Source organism: Odocoileus virginianus, chromosome X (genome assembly GCF_023699985.2).
Source record: "Odocoileus virginianus isolate 20LAN1187 ecotype Illinois chromosome X, Ovbor_1.2, whole genome shotgun sequence".
NCBI lineage: Eukaryota > Metazoa > Chordata > Mammalia > Artiodactyla > Cervidae > Odocoileus > Odocoileus virginianus.
Window position 1 is genome coordinate 2,945,094 of NC_069708.1, and position 18,810 is coordinate 2,963,903.

Genomic DNA, 18,810 nt, shown 5'->3' on the forward strand with positions numbered 1-18,810 from the left:
GGGGGCATAGCAGCATCTCTGACCTGTACCCACTAGATACCTGGAGCACAAATCACTGCCCCCCACAACAAGTTGTGACAACCAAAATGTCCCTGAGGGGCAAAACTGCCCCAGTTGAGAAGCACTGCTCTAGTCCGATGATGACTCCTCATCTCCCCTTTTTCCTACCTCACTGAGGAGGGAGGGCCAATCACAAAGCCTCAGTCTCATCTTTCTCATCTGGTCATCAGAGCATTGCAAGTCTGTACTTCCTTACTTTCTCCATGAGAAGAGACGCCTATGAAAGGCGGGGTCTGTATTTTTCAGTTTGTGATTTTTCCACTAGGGGTGATTAGAAACTTTGTACGTAATTTTTAATATTAGGTTACCTCTTGTTTCTTTTAGGTCTATTTTAACAATTATTTCTGTAATTATAATTAGTTAATATGTATCAGCAAATCATATCACATTCCATGATTTATCACGATGGTCCTGTCGCATCACTCCCTCAGTTAGGTGTCTTTGGCCAGGATCATTACATGGGGTCTTTACTCTCTCCCAGCCAATTACTGAAATATTTTAAAAGAAATATCTGAAATACCCTCTCCTTAAGCAATTGGCTTCTAGGGGTACAGAATGAGTACAGTGCAAGCACATTCTTATAAATATGCTTCTTAGAATGCCAGAATATTGAAGGGATGGACTGTATGATTTTTCATTCCAGGGGCCAAGATAGTTACAAAACCACGCGACCATCAGCATCTGGTTCAATAACGCTGTGGTTTTCCCCTTGGGAGAAACCCGTTGCAGAGAATGATAAGCTAGAAGCAAAGATAATTAGCAACTGGTAGAACAATCCTCCACAAAGGGTGCTGATTAGAATGGAGCAGCGTCCACTTGGAAGGAGGCATTGAGCCACTGGAATGGGCAGAAATGTACTTCATTTTAATCGATATTTTGGAGAAGATTAAAAAGGGAAGGCTAATCACAGCATCAGATATGTAGAAGCCAAAAGACTGGGCGCATGGCAGAACCAGGATCCAAGTTATCCACAATGGGACAGTGATGGGTTGAGCACAGCAAAGGGAGATTTCACAGGGTTCACTGGAAGGTCTCTGCCACAGAGAGTGCTGGTTGGCTCCCAATACCCAGGCTACTCTTTTTCTCTTTTTAGTAACAAAATAAGCTATTATATCCATGTGACTAATTTCTGGCTCATGAAGGAGTGTTGGGTGGGAGTTCTGAGAAGGCTGCTCAAAGAACTGACTTGGCTGGGAAGTGCAACCTTTGGACTCTTCAGCCTTTTCTGTGTCCTGTAGTCTGTGATGCCTTGAGGGAGCCTGTGCAGTCACCATGGACCACAATGTGACCTTGAGGGTCACTGTTGATGACACTGTCAAATTAAATACCTATTCTGTTTAAGCCACTGTTACTTTTGGTTTCCATTTCCCTCAGTTGAGCCATTTCCTATCTATTAAGAGTACCTGTGCACGTGGCCTAATCTTGGCAGATAAAATCAAGTTAAGGTGAGGTAATACAGTGGGCCCTAATCCAGCATGACTATATCCTTATAAGAAGAAGAAAAGAGACACAACTATGACAGCAGAGACTGTGGTGATGCATTTGAAGGCAAAACAAAGCCAGGGATTACCAGAAGCTAGAAGAGGCAACAGAGAAGGCAATGGCACCCCACTCCAGTGCTCTTGCCTGGAAAATCCCATGGGCGGAGGAGCCTGGGAGGCTGCAGTCCATGGGGTTGCGAAGAGTCAGACACGACTGAGTGACTTCACTTTCACTTTTCACTTTCATGTATTGGAGAAGGAAATGGCAACCCACTCCAGTGCTCTTGCCTGGAGAATCCCAGGGACGGTGGAGCCTGATGGGCTGCTGTCTATGGGGTCGCACAGAGTCAGACATGACTGAAGTGACTTAGCAGCAGCAGCAGCAGAAGAGGCGAGGAATGATCCTCCTCTACAGGTTTCAGAGAGGGAGAGAGTCCCCTATGATGCCTGGATATCAAATTTCTAGCTAGCTTCCAGAACCGTGAAATAGGAAATTTCTGTTGTTTTAAGCCACTCACAGTTTGAGGTACTTCATTATAGCATCCCTAGGAAACTAATACAGTACTAATGGAGTCTTACATTAGGTAAAAATAAACCACTTGCATCTCAGAAAACCTGACAAGGCATGGCTTAGCAGTTGTATGTGCCAAGAAACTATGTGTTTGAGTACACAGAACGTGCAAAATGAATCAATGCTGTGAATATGGATGTCAAGAAAGTTAACGCAACCCTAAAAAGACTTCAAAGAAATTTACTACCTAGAAAAAGCTGGTAGTGGCAGGTTTATTCTGCTCCATAGTAGTGCTAATGAGAACTATCCAAGAGCTGTGTGCAATTTGGGGCTAATCATTTTATCAGGACATAAACCCTGGACTAGGATCATTATTCTGAAAGCAAAGCACTAGAGAAATGGTTGTAAGACCTAGAGATACTTGGCCTAGCAGGGAAAAGCTTAGAAAGATAGCTACCTTCAAATATCTAAAAGGTTCTCAGAAAATAGGCAAAGAGTAGGTGCTTACTGAAAGCAGGAACAAAGGAAGGATCAGTCTAGCCTTGTATGGCACCATTCAGCTAAACTAGGACCAACAAGGGAGGCATATGACATAAATTGAGACTGAACACAAGATCTATCTAAGTAATGAAGATAAAATAAACTTCAAAAGCATATTGAAAGAAGCAACTCAAATGTTCATGAACAGATAAATGGATAAATACATTGTGGTATATCTACTCAATGAACTATTATTTGGCCATAAAAAGTAATGAAGTACTGACACAGGTTACAACTTGGATTAAACTCAGAAACATTATGCTAAGTGAAAAAAGCCAGGTACAGAATGTCACATACTGTATGGTTTCATTTATATGAAATATCCAACTTAGTAAGTCCATAGAGACAGAAAGCAGATCAGTTGTTTCCAGTAGCCAAAAGAAGGGGAAGGAATGGGGAGTGACTGCCTAACAAATGCAGGGTTTTTTTTTGGTGGGGGGGATTAAAATGTTTTGGAATTAGACAGAGGTGGTGATCACTTAACACTGTGGATGCACTAAATGCCACTATATTATTCACTTTAAGATGGTTAATTCTGTCATGTGAATTTCATCTCAATATTTTTTTTTAAATAGAAAAATACCATACTGAAAGGAAGGCTGCTATCTGCTTCATGGTAGGCAAATCTGTATGTAGAATTTAGCAAAAAGTGTTAGTCTATCAGTTATGTCCAACTTTTGCAACCCCATGGACTATAGCCCACCAGGCTTCTCAGTTCATGGAATTTTCCAGGCAAGAATATTGGAGTGGGTAGCCGTTCCCTTCTCTAGGAGATCTTCCCAACCCAGGGATCGAACCCGGATCTCCTGCATTGCAGGCAGATGCTTTACCATCTGAGCCGCCAGAGAAGCCCAAAACTCTGCATCAAAAGACAAGCACAGGAAAATCAGAGCAGAGAATTCCAAAGGGCCCTTCATGTAAAAGCCCACTGTCTACCGGAGGGCAACCAATGACTCAGTACAGTTGTTTAAGACTTTCCATCATAGTCCCAAGTTTCTCTTCCTGTATAGCTTATGATTACTTCCTTAAGAGACCACAACTGTTTTCATCTTACATAGAAACAAGACATTGTCCCACATAGCCTGGCAACATTCACACTGTCTCTAACTTACTTTTAAAATTGATAATCCATCAGCCACAGCCATAATGAAATTGCAACATACAATGATCACGAGTTCAGTATTTCCCCTGTCCCATGAAGGCTAGAGTCCTACATGGTACAAATGTTCTGTTACAAAAGATTTTAAGAATTCTACAATTAAGGATAATGTGAGAAACACTAGAGGTGTCCTACAGTAGGACTAGAAGTCATTTTAGTGCTTTCCTCATAAGAGGCCTTTAAGAAATTTAGTTGAATAAACCAAACTCTGCCACAGTGCTCCTACCTCCCTCGCGCCCAACCCGCTCCCGGGCAGGAGTAGCAAGTGGGTCACATGTAGATGTTTTCTCATCTCCACATCAAGAATGGCAATGCTAATGAGAAAAAGTTTAACTTGGTTTGAATCTCAGTTCTAATTAGAAAACAAAATCAAACTAATGCCATATTCTTGGTTAACTATGTAATATAGGATCCCCTGTGTGTTCGGATCACAGCCATACAGACTTGACCACCTTAATAAGTCAAAAAGTCACATCCTTAAAAGAAATAAATATTAAAATAATTATTCACTAACTTGGATAAGTCGTCTATCATCAGTGTGAAAAAAGGTTCTATTCACTTAGGAACTTACACATACAATGGAGTTTTCATTCCTGTATTTATTTGCACTTCCTATGTGCAGAGAATGCCCAGAGAGCGTATTTCTAATAATCAGAAATTTGTATACTGTTAAATTGCCGTGAACCTGAAAAAACTGATTTCTTTATTTCTGGGTTGTTTTTTTTTTTAAGGTATCTAACACGTCTAAAACCCTGGGAACAAAACCGTCCCGGCTTTCTTTCTCATAACTCTGGCAAGAGGAGCCAGAAGAAGAGCCAGCTCTCAAATCCCAAGTCAATTCTGGAAAGTACTCAAGCCAACTACAACACAGGACTAAATGAGAGTAGATTTATTATGTGAGGATCAGATTGGCACAGTAAGAAGTAAGTATTATACCATCAAACTTGACAGTGTATTTAAAGTCCCCACTAGTTAAGCATTAGGAAAGTCTAATGTTTATGCCCATACAGATATTTACAAATGCCTAATTCTGCCCACAGATATCGATTTTATATAATCCATGTAATGCAATCCTAAACTAGCTTTATAAATAAGGAAATCTCCTGTTCGTTGCTATGTCCCTAGTCCCTAGCAAAGTGCCTAGGGTATAATAGGTGTTTAATAAATTATTATTAAATGAAGGTAATGTATGACTGACACACAGTAACCCAGAACTTAAGAACCAGATAAGCATAATCCTGCAAAATAGATCCTCTGGAAAACCCTATGGTAATTACAATGATCTTCCCCCATGGCATCACTGATTCTGGAGCCACTTTAAAATGATCTCTAAAAAGATATAGCTTTTTCTTCCTATTAGGAAAGCCCAGGAACATCATAAACAGAATTAAGAGGTTTCCTACTCATCACTAGTAACTGAAAATGAACTGAAGAGGAGTAGGCTCAGTCCCACTGTTAAGGTCTCTGCAAGGAATGGTGAAGGGCAAGATCACCAACCAGGATGCTCTGAACCTCCAGTTATTCCAGGGGGTCATGTTCTGAGCAGCAACATGGCCTGAGGGGCTAAGATTTTCCCTGGGAAAAGTAGTTGATAACCTTGGTAAATGCCTGCCTAACAAGCTCCCAATTTGAAGACAAGAAAATGAAGGGAAAAAATACTTCAAAATGTGTGTGTTGGTTCATTCATTTAAAATAGGATCATAAATGACAAAAGATAACCTGATGTATTAAACCACTACCAATAACATCATCAGCACTTACTGGTAAGTTACCGATCTACTAGCTGTACATTTTCCTTGTACTTTCTGTCACCAAGAATGGAATCCTAAGATTGGCTGACTTTCTAAGAAGTAATTCAGTTTTCATTGAACATGATTTGATGAGCTAGATGTTTAAAAAATCTCAAAGGCAGCATCAGTTCATGAAGCTAGGTGATTCCCCTGGAGTCTACAACTGGATTGATGACTCACACTAAATATATATACTTTTGTTCTCTTCCTGCACCTGCTGGTGCAAGTCATAGGATGAGACTGACGTAAAAAGAATTCGCTGCAACAACTAATTCTCACTTACGTGCTCTATATTTTGAAAAAAATCTACCATCTACTTTGCTAATTAGCAAAGACATACTAAAAATAAGTCAAGGAACATTTTATACCTATCAAATTAGTTAAAAATAAATTAATGATAATGCACAAATGCTGCAAAGGTAGTGGTAAAACTGGCACCTAAGTTGGGATAATCCATTTAGAAAGCAGTATGGCAACATGAATCATGTCTATATTAAATTTACACACTTGAATGTGTACTGTTGATAAATATTTCAAATAATAAATAATTTAAGCAGGAAAACATTCATCACAATTTTCTAGTAAAGGGGTAGGTAAAAGTAGCCTAAATTGTTCAATGAAAGGAATGGTTAAATTTGTGTTTAAAAGTTTAGTACTGAAAATTAAACAGCAACAGTGACAGATGCTCAACAAAAGATAAACATGATATAAAAGCATATCTTCATTATGACTGAAACCACATAAAAATACATATGGATATGCATAAGAACAAGGGAATATACAATGGTGGCAGCCACTTGTTAATTCTTGTTAAATTCTGTTAAGTGATATATTAAAACATTTTCCTAAAACTAGCCTGTGTATCAGCTCTTTTCAGTGAAAAGATCTGAAGTCAAAACTTGGTTAAAACTGGTCTATGAGTTAAAAAATATGTAAATAAGTAATAAACTTCCTGTTCTCACTCTTCTCACCCAGATCATTATAAATCCTTGGACCAGAAAAATTTGGAAAGTGAGGCACATAACAGTCCTGTATTGGTGAAGTAGACTGCACCTTATCATTTTACAGGTTCTGTGACAGTCTATAGTAAGTCCTGTTTAACCTTGACTAACTCAGAGTTGGCTCGAATTACTTGATCACAAAATCCACTTTGCCTGGAAGACCTTCAAATACCCCTCTCCCCACAGTGTAGCAAATGCTGCTTGGGTCCATGATGTTCACAGTGGATGACAAAGGAGGAAACTGCTTCCAGACTGCGTGCTCACCAGATGGGAGTCGCCGAGAGTCAGCCTTGTGCCTAAGGTTTATGTACTGAGGCGAGAAAAGGTTTGAGAACTATCCCTCTGTGCTGCTACTCAGAAACAATGGAATTCCATAAAAATCAAATAAGCCCTTTATGGTACAGGTTTGGGAGGTTTTTTGGCCTTTGCAAAAGGGGTTCTGATCTAGTCTGAAGATAACAGCAGCTTCTACAAAAGTTCTCTCTCCTCTGTAATTAAAAAGTGGTAACCAAAGACATTTGAGTAACCCATATAAGAACTAATCAGTTTCTCTTTTAGATATAAATACATACTGTTCATAATGTGAAAATTAAAGCATGTATCTTTTTGAAGTCTGGATATTTTCTTAAACACATGTGTGTGGTAGTAGGTATCACCAAAGGACATATATCAAATATCCACTTCTCAGAACTAAGGTACAAGCTAACATCCCCATGCCCCGCCACATACAGTTCTTGAGCATGAGGCAACCATTACCTCTAGTCGAAGTGTAGCTTTCATGCAGACTTGGCAAAGTGGTCCATTGCGGGAGAACTGAAGGGGAAGGTGCCGAGTTCGATTTCGACATGTGGGCTCTTCACAAATCAACCAGCCCTGGAGAGACAAAGAGAATGCTTTAGTCCTATCACCACCATCAACCAATACAAATAAAAACCCTTTCATGATCAAGATAAGACTTATTGTGATCAAGGTAGATTCATGTCATCCAATAGATTCTGAAATAGCTCCCTGCCCTTCTGTCCTGTCATGTTAATTTGATCTGTGCCAAACATAAAAATTAGGAAACTCATAGTTTGGGGGGAAAAAAAAGATCACATGAGACATTAGTTTCTTTACTTAAAAGAAATCTTCTGCCACCTAATATATCAAAACCTCCCAATAAAAACTCATATGATTACATGCAGAATGTAAACTGATGGGTTTTAGTTCAGTAGTAAAGGCCATTACCAAAGTAGAGTATACTGAATAGAAATGAATGCCTTTCCCAACAGACTACTTAATTGCTCTGATCAGTTTCCTTCTCTATAGAATGGGCACAATAACAACACTTTCTTTATAGGTTTGTTGTAATATACATTTAGAGTGCCTACAGCTATCCTTGACATAAAAGAAACACTTAAAAATGTAAGCAATTACCTCCTTTTTAATGAAAACAGATTCTTTTATGCATGTTCCCTGGAGGCATAAAATTGGCTGCAACGTTTTCAAGGACAACTTCAACCGACCACTCTTTTCCAGTAGTTTCAAATAGCCATTGCCCACTTCCCTGGACTTTAAAACCCTCCTCTCCTCTCTCTTTCTTCAGGTACTTTCTCTCACAGTCCTTGTTTAAATTTTCTCATAGAGATGTGGTAACAACATGTCTGTTAACTTAAATGAGCACTATGTTTGCTATAAAACTTAACTGTTAAACACAGAATTCTTCAAGACTTCACATGTGGGGTTGAGCAAAGTTCTGGTGTTCTTATGAAGTCACCAGGGCCTGTGGGCTTCAGTGCTACATGTATTAGGCATGAGAGCCCTAAGGCAAATGAGGGTGAAACACTAGGGGATAAAGGTGAACAAGGTATTTTCTCTTGTTGCATGGGGTCCCGACCTGGGGAGCTGTGAGTAGGGACCTGACTGCATTTGGGTGTTGGAGTATTTGGTGAAGTGGAACTTCTGAACTGGTCTTCAGGAGTAAGTAGAGGTTTAGTAGGTGGAGGAAGCAGGGAAGATAACTTAGGCAGAGAGAAAATGTGCACAAGAGTGAAGGCCAGAGAGAATGCTGTGTGATATGATTGTGATATGATGAAGAAAAGGATCAATGACATGTTTAACCATACTCTCTGTTTCGAAACTGAGCAACCTCAGTTTCAGAAAAGGCCAATGCCTTTTCTCCCCAGATAAGAGCAGTATATACACAAATACTGCTTAATTACTTTAGGGACTTTCATCTACCACTTATTAAAGTTGTCATGTGGCATTAATCCAAAGCTGCAGTATGTCCCCACTCAGTGTTTTGTTGAATGACCTCAATCTTCTTCTTGGAAGTAGCTACTACCAAATTCAAGGGAAAGTGCCCAGAATCAGTTCTTCCAGCTCCAGTTATGGCTTTCACACCAGAGAAAGTACACTGTAGAACTTTCTGACTGAAAGAAAAGATGCTGCCTTTAAAGAATGTAAAATTCATCTAGGCAATACATTCAGAATATACTTCACTCCTACCTTCAGTAGGAACATCAACTTTTCAGGTAGAGTCTCAAGGAATCCTGATGAAACCTTTAATATATGCCCAGAATTGTATTAAATACTGTGGGGAATAGGCAAAGAGTCCCCAGGTACACAGTTTCAGGAACTTATAATCTAAATAGGAAAGCAAGATCCACATACACAAAGACAAAACAGCAATTCGCTATGGTATGGTTTTAAGAACCACGTTGCACAGTACCAACTAAAATAACACAGAGAAGAGATAGAGTTGTGTGGATTCTACGGATGTGAGACATACAGCTACTAACCATAACAAAAGACCCTGAACTAGAAAAGGGAATCAGTGGTTCTTAGTCACAGGCAACTCTTTCAATTCCGAGGGCCTATTACCAAATTTTCTTGATCTGAGGATACATTTTAAGAGTTCTGAAACTCACTCAGATGCCTTTACAAATAACATGTATTTGTTCCCTCCAAAAAAGCCATTAAGAGTGCAGCTCAAAACTGATGGTCCCTCAGAATTAAAGAAAAAATATACTTTGGTTTAGCATGTTTCAGGCATAGGGGAGACAGAGGGATAGTGGGATTGACAGCAACAGCTGGTAGTACATTTTAAATGTAGCTTATAAAACAAAAGGTGAGACTAGTTGTTTCTGGAAGTACCCTACATGGGTTTGGGCCTAAACGCATATTAATAAAGGAAACAGTAGCATTCAAGGGAAACGATGTATGAAAAATACACCCATTCATCATTTATTTGGATTTCTGACACTACATTTGCTACCTGAGACTTTACACACTTCGGAACATTTATCAGTTAATAGTCACAACCACAGTTGTAATTCATTCAATTCTTTAACAAAATTTTTAAAAAAGCAAGCAGGTAAGTCAATTATCATGTTTTGAGACAATAAAGTATTGAGTATCAGAATACAACCCAGAGTTAAAATGATTTTTCAACTTTTTAAATACAATGTTCAAAAAGCTACAGTTCTTTTCAGGTGTTTTTGCAACTTGATTTCATCAATTTACCACAACTTCATGACTCACCAGGTGAGCTGCCATCCAGGGAGATGTTAAATTGTCACCTCACCTGTTTCTAAAGCAAACACCCAACTCTATCTCTGACAGAGTTACTAACTAAATGTCCTTTCAAATCATATAGAAAATAGATAATATAATTTGTCTAGACTTCCTACCAGTTATAATTAACATTAAAGAGGTCTTTTCTTCTTTGTCACCTCTCTATTCAGTACTTATTTGGGTTTGTTTGTACTTACTATCTGTTAATCTCCCTTTACAAATGACAACAATAACTAGTGCTATTATGCATGGAAATTAAACATGCTGATAACTGTGTGAAGGGAACTGGGGCTGAAAAAAAAATATTAGAAGCCTATAACTCTTTATGCCTATTGTTTTATTTTAATAATTAAGCTTTTGGTCATGGTGCATTTTAAACAAAACTCTTTAATAGGGCAAAGAAGCCCCAATTATATTTAATATATGCTTTGCTTCCATTCAGTTTTGTCAAGTACATTTGGTTAACCCTTTGTTCCCCTAGCAAATATTGACTGACTGTGCTAAATATACCCTTCAAGGAACATTTGAGTTGTTAAAAATAAATATGCCAGATTTTTTAAAATATTCCATGATGAAGCAAATCTTACAATATCTAACAGTGCACTTTGCCTCCCATAGGTGATAAAAGCAAAAGAAAATATCAATGTTGTATAAAATCTCTTTGAAGTAACATAAGGGCAAAAATAAACTTATTTTCATTTCCCATGTTGGGAAATAACATGCAGCCCAAAGGTACGTTGCCAAGTCAGTGAAGGAAAAAGAAAATTTAATAATGTGTAGCTTTTTGAAAGTCCAACCTACAAAACAGTTTGGCTCTAAAAAAAGAAAACCCAGAACCACTCTGAGGATGTCTGCCATCCAAATATGGCATCTTATTATGCAATGCCATGTGTAAATGCCAAATTGTCATAACCAAGAGGAATAGGGTCATTAAGTTTTCAGATTGCTATTTTAACCATGTTTATAAGTAGAGGGCTCAAAAGAGGTGTAGCCAGCCTGTCCAAGGGCAAAGCAAACCCTTATAAAAACGTGCAAAACTCTTATCACCTGTTGCTTTAGTCTCCGCATCACTAATACCTTGAAATCATTGTGTATGAAATTGTGTTAAAAGCTGATTGGTTCTGATTGCTAAATTATATTTCTGAGGCCTCAACAAAAATGGTTTCTGTCTTCACATGCTAAAAAGGGATTGATTTCCACTTGTAGCTGAGGCATTCCTAACAGTTGCACCTTAAACACAAATTGCTATTAATTCGTGTACATCTGTATTTTCAGAAGGATGCACACACAGAAATCACCCACACCTGGAAATGTGGTGTGTAAGAGGCATTCAAAACTATCTTTTGAAGAAAATTAATGAATAGAAGCAATAAAATAAAAAATGCACAGGATCAGGTTTATGGAATATAACAGAGGTCTAAAAGCCACAGTAGAAAAAAAAATTTACAGTAGCTTTCATACTCTTTAATCAAATATATGGGGTCCCTCGCCCATTTCCAGTCAGTCACCAAATCTGTCCATTGGCCTTACACTCCCATTATCACCAACCACACTCAAACCCAGACCTCAAAGATGATCTACTATGGTAGCCTGTGCCAGGCTTCTCTGACTCCATACTCTCCCACATCCAATGCACAGCCTTTCCAAGTATAGCTTTCCAAGACCTCTCTACTCCCATCCTCCAATTGTATACCTTCCTATACCATGCTTTGGTCCCATTCCGCCCTTCTCACTATTTGTCCCATAGTGCTGGCTTTCTCACTGCCATCATCACTTTTTGCCTGTTGCCAACTCCCTGTTTCTGCTCATGCCACAGAACCTCTGCCTAAAATGCCCATTCACTGAGCATCACTTACATTCCTCGCCTGTAACATTTCCCCAACCCTCAAGGACTTCTTTTTCTAGTCCAACAGCCACTGAACAGACTCTGCTGTGCACTGTCCTGGAACCATCTTATCTTACCTTCCTAACTGGATGGTCAGGCCCTTGGGGAATGACTCGTTTTGGATATGATAGTGTCTTATCCAGTCTCTAGCACAAATGTTTACACTCAATGAAGAAAACCAAACAGGTATGAAAAAGTGCACTTGAGCGTGGTCTCCCCCCTCCCACTTATTAATAGGTGATTTTGTATAAAGGGGCCAAATTGCTCTCTAAGCCTCAGTTTCCCCATCTATGATACCGGAGGTAATAATGTTTACCCTATTAGAGTTGCTCAGAGGACCAAATAAGAAAGCCCACACAAATGTTCAGTAAGTGTCAACTATTGTTATTCTCCATATGCCTCCAGTACTGAGGGACATCAGTGCTGTACTTACAGCTGACAACTCACTATTCTAACTGGGAAAGAACCTGGTCAGTTTCCACCTGATGTTATCCCCAAATGGAGAACTGCTGCTGCTGCTAAGTCTCTTCAGTCGTGTCCGACCCCATAGACGGCAACCCACCAGGCTTCCCCATCCCTGGGATTCTCCAGCCAAGAGTACTGAAGTGGGTTGCCATTGCCTTCTCTGAAATGGAGAACTACAAAGAGGGATAACTGGTAAGACTGCAAAATAGTACAACTATGCCATCAACACAAGTAAAATTTCTGTTTTTCCTAATAAAACTATACTGGATTTGGAGTTATAGATGGCAGAATAGACAGTAAGGAAAGTGCTTTATTTAGGGATTCACATAGATTCAAGAGACAACAGAACACTACTGCAGTGACGTATGATTTAGTTTAAAACTGTAATGGCTCTCCAGGAGTGCAGTGACAGGGTCACAGGGTGAGGTCTGCCAGCATGCATGCTCTTACAGAGTTCATCATATCATTACTATTTTTCTATAATGGCTGTTAACTGCTCCTCTCCCCAAACTATATGCACTTTGAGAATACCAGACACTCTTTTCACCCAAAACCATTTATAAATGTTCTGGAGTTCCCTTACAGTCACATTTTTCTGTCACAGAATTATTCCCAGTGTAAAATGGGTCTTCTTATAGACAGTGCACAGTATGGGCCCACAGCTGCTTTTGAAGAATGACATGTTATGATTTGGGATTTCCAGAAATATCAAAAAACAAATTGCTTTCTGACCCACATTTGCACCCAAAACTGGGAGAAAATTTTCCTAAGATCTCTAGGGGAAGTTTAAACATGAACATAATTTTACTTTTAAAGTTAAATCTTCTACACTGCAGCATCCTGGCATGTCAGAGTGATTATTAAGTCTCAGAGAGATGCCAGAATAGGAGATGAAAGAGTAAATCAGGAAAAATATACACATACACTATTCACCAAAGTTAATATAAAAATATTTTTAAACAAAATTATCAAACAAAAGAGAAGTAGAAAATGCCTCATCGGTCAATGTAAGAATTTTAAATATTATTAAAATTGATTTTTAAAGTAAGACATCTCTTTAAGTGAACAGTCACATGTCATTTTATCCAAGTTATTTGAAACTTATTGATCTTATCATTTGTGCAAGGACCAGACTCTGCCATCAGTTTGCTGAAAGGATAATGGAGCACTCCCAAACTGTTATGATAGGTTAGATGCAAACAGTGGTCCTCATTTAGACACATAGAATAGCACTACAAGTGGACAAATTCCAACCTCAGCAATTGTATATTACATGAAAATTAGCAAGTTGTTCTGCTTTGCCTCGCATCAAATCCAATACCACATAGTCTTGTTATTTTAATTTGCAATCAGAGGATGAGCATCAGAAGATGTACCTGAGGCACATTAGAGAGCCCCATGGAAGCCATCTTCTTCTGCTATGCTGTGAGCAGAGAAAGCCAACAATTACCAGCAATTTTATTTTACCACTGTAGGACAATACTAGAACAGTTAAAATCGTCTCCGTGCAAGCAACCAGGGAAAATATACTTAAAATGACTTTATGTGGAAAATTACATTTTGGGGGAAAAAAGTTCAATGGAGGACATGTATCTTTCTGTATGGGCAGCTAAAATCTCTCTTAGTATATTCAAGTCTATTCTATAAAATGCTCTCTCTATTTATCCAACTCAAAAGCAAGCTACATTCTTAGGCTATAATAGGTCACAACTAAGTACACAGTACCTTGCTTCAGGAATAATTTTGCTTTGTCTGTCAACTGTCAACAAAGCACAAAGAGCTCATGCAACCCAGCCATGTACTGTGGATGTTAGAGATCTAACAAAACACAAATAGTAAGAACACAAGATTTCCGCGCTGCCCTGCTTTCACTTCACAAGAGAAATTGAAAGCATTTTCCTCTCCACATTCCATTAATCTCTATTGTATTACAAATTTTTTCATAAAACACTCTTTTTTCCCTATGTGAAGCTACAAGTGACTCAGGGATGTAATATTCCAACCATGATGAATGTCCGACTTTCCAACATGAATGGTTATAAGTGGATGTGTCAGTTAAGGCATATAGTTGCTTCAACAAGGAAAAAGGAATCAAATGGAATGAGATGGAAAAATGGCTACTCTGATGCTTACATTAATGTTTTAGTGATGAGGCCGCTAAGAAAAATTGTTCATTACTTCCAACATGGCTCTTACCCTTCAAGTCCTTGCTCTTGAAAAAACATCACCTTAGGTATGTGCACATAGTAACAAGCTTCAAAAGTTAACTAACTCAAGGCTTAGTTTCATCAATATGTACACAGAAAAAAAGACTGGAAGGAAATACTCTAAAACACTATCCATGGTTATCTTTAGGTAGTCTTTTCTGTTTCTATATTTTGTAAATTGTCTACAAGTACATATTGTTTTTATAATCAGAAAACTATTATTAATGAGGGAACAGACAGTTTTACCAAGTGTGTTCTGTATAACTGAACCACTAACACATCTGAAAAATATTTTGAGCTATAATAAGCGCTTGGTTGTTCCCAAATTTTCAGAGAATGGGTTTATGGGATAAAAAGGCATATGAAAAAAATTATTCTTCACTTTATCAGATATTTCAAGAACAGGTTAATTTAAGCACATAAGCAGCTTCCAAGCAGAATGGCAGGGCATGTATTATTAGTATTAAATGCATATATGAAATTAAGCTACTCACTATAATGCACAAAGCCTTCCACGGAATATGATTTGAATACTTTCCTTTATGACACTGCATCTTCAAAGGTAGGTAATAAATCAGTTTTAAAGAAAGGTGCTTTGTTCCCCAGACCCCCTCCCCTGTCTTTATTCAGTGTACACATGGATCAGCTCAGATGTCCAGGGTAGGAACTGATTAAAAAATTCAATCAGGAAGGCATGCCTAGAAATTTATTACTAGCAGAGTTTTTTTTCTTTGCTCAAGCCTAGCTAAAAGTAAATTTCATTGTTTGTTTGTTTGCAAGCTAGTATTTACTGGTATGAGTTAATGTGGTATTCCTGGGTACTGAAAAACATATGTTAAAACTGAACTATACGAAATTGTCTCAAAGGGCACCTTAAAATCAGAGTGGACTTCAAACCATCACCCGGCAATATTTGTTCATTTAACTTTAATTATTTTCTCCTTGAGAATGGTACTAATGAAACTGAATATCTTTCATGGTTTCGAAGGACCGTTTGAATAGTCTGTAAACAGAACTAAGGGTAGACAAGAGATCTGGCTGAGCCTGGGGGTTGCTAGGTGATGTAGAATGTAAACCCACAAACTTGTTAAGGTTTGCTTTGCTTTCATGCCACTTTCACACACTCTCAAAAGTTTTAAGAATTGATTTTTCAGGTGGCCATTAAACCCTCCCTCCTCCAAATTCTCCCCCAGATGCTCTGCCGGATTCAGAAGAGATGAAATCCATCTGACCTTCGTCTGTAACCTGGGAAACTTTTGCTTTTACATAAACGTAGGATCATGTATTTTATTACTGCCCATCACTGAAGAGGCAAATCCACAAAAGTGGATTTCCAAATTTCAAACCGACATGTCTAATCTTTTCTTATTCATCTTGTAATAAAATGAAAATTTCTTTTGAGAAAAAAAAAATTGTGATCACAGCGTAGAGGGATTCAGGGCACAAAACCCACACCACCATGGCAAATACCTAAGCACAGATTACCATCGTGACAGACCTCTCGGTTTAGTCCCTGGAGGCTCTCTTCTGGCCTATACACTAGGTCTCACTGCCTGTGAGGCTTCTCTCTGCCGCCCCCTCCCCCAAGCTCCTTTTTAAGTAGCTGATCAGAGATTGTCCAGTAAGAGCACTTTATTAGATCATCAGCCAGAGGGGTTCACAAGTACTGAGAGCAATGGGCTCAAATGCGGCACATCAGTTTTAATAGACCAGGGGCTACTAGTAAACTGCAGATACTGCTGAGAACTTTCCATGCACTGAACTCTTGAAAAAGCACCGTCTCTCCAGCTTAAATGCAGCTGCCTCTTTCAATGCCGCAAATGGGTAAATTTGACAAAAAAGCCACCATTAAGACTACATGAAAGGCTCAAGACAACATCCTTTCAATGCTTTGTACTTCAGTAATCAGATGTACTTACTCACCCCCTCCCCCAAACCCGATCAAGAACTATTTCTGAATGGTAGGAAATAATTCCACTTTGTACATCTTTTAGTTAATCAAGACTTTCTATTCAGCAATTTGACCTTTTGTTCAAAACAGGATTATCAGTTTTTTCGCCAGTTACCAAGGGCGACTCGCATGGTGAACATAATTGCAATAATTTGCAAAACACCATGGCAACCCACATTACAACTAGGTAAATACTGGGCTTTTGTGCTACATTGTTATTTTCAGAGATGCTGAAGTCAAAGAACGAATGACAAATGAACACAAAATTTATATTTGCTTTGTCTCAAAAGAGAAGAAAATTGATAACAAGAATTGGGGGGAAACCGACTACAGCTGTAATTTCTAACTTGATTAATTAGGATGGTAACAGTCCTTAACAGTATATTCAACAAACAGCCCTGACTTCGTCTCTCCACCCACCTCTCTCTATACCACTACCAGTATCCCCCCCAACCCAGACAAATTTTTTCAGCTTGGAGAACAAACATCCCCCATTTGCTCTTTTCTTCAACTTAATGGAATCCTTAATTGCAGAATATTGTTCTCCTGCTCTTCATGGCAATGAAAACGGAGAGAAACGAGGACAGAGTGCCAGAGCAGACAGGGAACTACAGTCAGTTTTTTCCTGCCTCTTTTGGACACCCCAGGCCCAATGATGAGACGGCATTTTTCTGGTATCAGCAGCTGTTTCATAGCAGACAATAAAGTAAAAACTATTTAGCTTTGCAGAAAAGCTACTTCTTTCCTCTTGGCAATACAAGGTAAGTCTACACGGTGAAATGAAGTTTCTGAATTTAAATACCAGAACGTAATTTGAGAAAATAATAATAATTTTTTAAAAACCATATTTTTTTTCTATAAAAGAATTATTAACTGTGCTGCTGTCCAAAAAAGCTGTTGAAATGCATATGTTTGGTATTTGGGGAAGATGTTTGACAATAACACCCATGTGTTGAAAACCACTTTAAACTCAGAGAGCCCAATTCACAAAACAATCTAAAAATAGAAACTCACTACTGGGAAATTAATACAAAAATGAATATAATATTTTTCATTAACATGGTCTAGAAAACAGCATTATCATCTTTTCAGTAATAAATGTGAGGATTAGGAAAGTTATATCAGAATTGTTTTACTCAGGTATGAAAGGCAGGTTCTACTTTATAGTAAGGAGTAGTTTTTTCTAAGAGGCACAAATTCTGCTGTAACACCTAGCTTTTTGAAAATTATCCAAATTGACTTTCCCACATAAAATGTAATGTTTGGGGATGAGAAAAGAAAAATACATAAAAAGGGTTTACAGAAGTTATACAGCCAAGATCACGAAAGATAAGCAGCACCAGATGTACTCTCAACACAGCCCAGCCTGCTTTCTTCCATCTGCTGATAACAAGGCAGAGGAAAAACAGTCCCTCTAATGATCTGCATATACAATCCTCTTAACTTTTAAAAAATCAAACCAACCTGATACTAAAATGGGTCCATTCTTATTTTGTCAGGGCTGAAAACTCCCAGACAGATTTCTAAGATTCAGCTTAGAGAGATCACAATATAACGTTCTTCAGAATATGCCTCCAAAATTACAGATACTGTGATTTCTCCCGAGAAGTAGAAATCAAAAGAATATGACATGTTAACTCCTTCTCAGTCAGTGACAACGTCTTTATACTTGGAAAATATATTTTATTTCTGGCTTAGTTCATTCCAAATTTACCATACCTATATTAAGTGCATTCCTACCTAAAGCTCAAATGTTAAAGAGGAAATGGATCCTTTAATGCCAAATGATAAGGGTTCAACAAGCCTTCAATGCTTTTTGATCAAATAGACTTGACAACAGATGATAAAAGGAGCCTAAAATCATCATGGCACTTGAACCTTTTTTTAAGAAACATACATAAATGAAATAATTTATAATCTACCTGGGATTTCTTCATTTACAGCATTTTAATTAACATACTTGTTCCCTTCTGTCCCAACCTTTTGTAGTTTCTGTGGCTTTTGAGGTTCCCATGTTTTTTCCCCTTTCTCGTCTTTTCCCCTCAACTGGATTGGATGCTTCTTGACTTCCATTTGTGAAATGCAACATCTAACCGTCTATACTGCCAGTAAATTACCCAAACCCCAAATCAGGAATGGCAAACACCAAGCCAGCAGACTGCATTCCATCTCCAACTCTATCCCCATGGCTGATACAGGATGAAA

The 18,810-nt window shown here is 38.4% G+C and overlaps 1 protein-coding gene across 5 annotated transcripts in view; it reads right to left on the reverse strand.

Annotated features, from left to right (window-relative positions):
* The window catches only part of POLA1 (DNA polymerase alpha 1, catalytic subunit), a 300,499-nt gene that overhangs the window by 95,054 nt on the left and 186,635 nt on the right, over positions 1-18,810 (reverse strand). For all 5 annotated transcript variants that reach the window (XR_011485784.1, XM_070462009.1, XM_070462007.1 and 2 more), the window contains one exon: positions 7,299-7,415. Coding sequence is in view for 4 of the 5 variants with exons in the window: in XM_070462009.1 (XP_070318110.1) it covers positions 7,299-7,415 (117 nt within the window). In the remaining variant the exon portion in view is untranslated. The remainder of the gene's footprint in view (positions 1-7,298; positions 7,416-18,810) is intronic.